At 62.0% G+C, this 1,147-nt stretch overlaps 1 protein-coding gene across 1 annotated transcript in view; it reads left to right on the top strand.

Annotated features, from left to right (window-relative positions):
• LSM7 (LSM7 homolog, U6 small nuclear RNA associated (S. cerevisiae)) overlaps nucleotides 1–838 on the top strand; it is a gene marked incomplete at its 5' end in the record, with an annotated part of 8,957 nt that extends 8,119 nt beyond the window's left edge. The window contains one exon of the mRNA XM_011997480.1: nucleotides 547–838. Coding sequence (XP_011852870.1) covers nucleotides 547–689 — 143 coding nt within the window. The remainder of the gene's footprint in view (nucleotides 1–546) is intronic.
• Between the last annotated feature and the right edge of the window lie 309 nt (nucleotides 839–1,147).

The following is a 1,147-nucleotide window of genomic DNA, read 5'->3' as shown; positions in this document are numbered from 1 at the left end:
GAGATGGGGTTTCACCGTGTTAGCCAGGATGGTCTTGAATCTCCTGACCTCGTGATCCACCCGCCTCGGCCTCCCAAAGTGCTGGGATTACAGGCGTGAGCCACCGCACCCAGCCCCCAGCCTCTTATAGGGTGAAAATTGGCCCCCTAGGGTTCCAGGAACCCTGCAGAGACCAGGAGGCCCGGGGTGCCTGTATTCTGGCTGGCCATCTGATAACCTGGTCCCCGGCCCTGGTGCCTGGGCTCCAGTGAGCTCCGAGACCCAGGGTAGCCGGCTGTCGCTCAGGCCTCCCTGTTCCTGTGGTTTGTGGAGTGCGGGCAGGCTGTGGCTGCTGTCTGTGGAGCTGTCGCTGGTCTCTAGGGGCTGTGGGTCTGAGCCATGGGAGCCGGGGACCTGCCCCGCAGAGTGCACCCCCTCTGGGGTCCCCACATGCTCATGGCACCCGCAGGGTGCAGGTGGGGAGGGCGGAGCGAGGGTCTTGTGTCGGTGGGAATTGTCAGAGGCCTCCTGGAGCTCCCTCAGCCCTCTCTGTCTGCTCCTTCCCAGACCCTGACGACCAGTACAAGCTCACGGAGGACACCCGGCAGCTAGGCCTCGTGGTGTGCCGGGGCACGTCTGTGGTGCTGATCTGCCCGCAGGACGGCATGGAGGCCATCCCCAACCCCTTCATCCAGCAGCAGGACGCCTAGCCGGGCCAGGGCTGCAGGACAGGCCGGAGCAGCTCAGTTCCCCACAGACTTGGCCGCCGCTCCCACCACGGTGCCGCCTGTTGGAACGGAAGTGCTTTCCTTTTTGTATAGGTTGAATTTTTGTTTTCTTAATAAAACTGCAAACCTCATTGTGTCTGAGCCCCAGAATCTTGCTTTTCCCTTGACCTTCTGAGGAAACCTGTATTCCTGGAGATTGGACTCAGACCCTGGAGCTCATCAAATACCAGCCATGGTCCCTCCTGGGGGTGAGGGTTCACAGGTGACCAAGGCAGGTACAGGCAAGGCCGGGACAGGCGAGTCAGGAGCCTCAGTCCGATGAGGGGCTTGTGGAACCCCAGGCCAACCCCTGAGACAGCAGGAGCCGGGTGCATCAGGAGGGTGGGTGCATCAGGAGGGTGGGTACATCAGGAGGGTGGGTGTATCAGGAGGGTGGGTGT

The sequence above is a fragment of the Mandrillus leucophaeus genome, unplaced genomic scaffold (assembly GCF_000951045.1).
Source record: "Mandrillus leucophaeus isolate KB7577 unplaced genomic scaffold, Mleu.le_1.0 Scaffold54, whole genome shotgun sequence".
Lineage (NCBI taxonomy): Eukaryota > Metazoa > Chordata > Mammalia > Primates > Cercopithecidae > Mandrillus > Mandrillus leucophaeus.
Note: the sequence above shows the minus strand (reverse complement) of the source record. Positions and strands in the feature narration are given on the sequence as shown.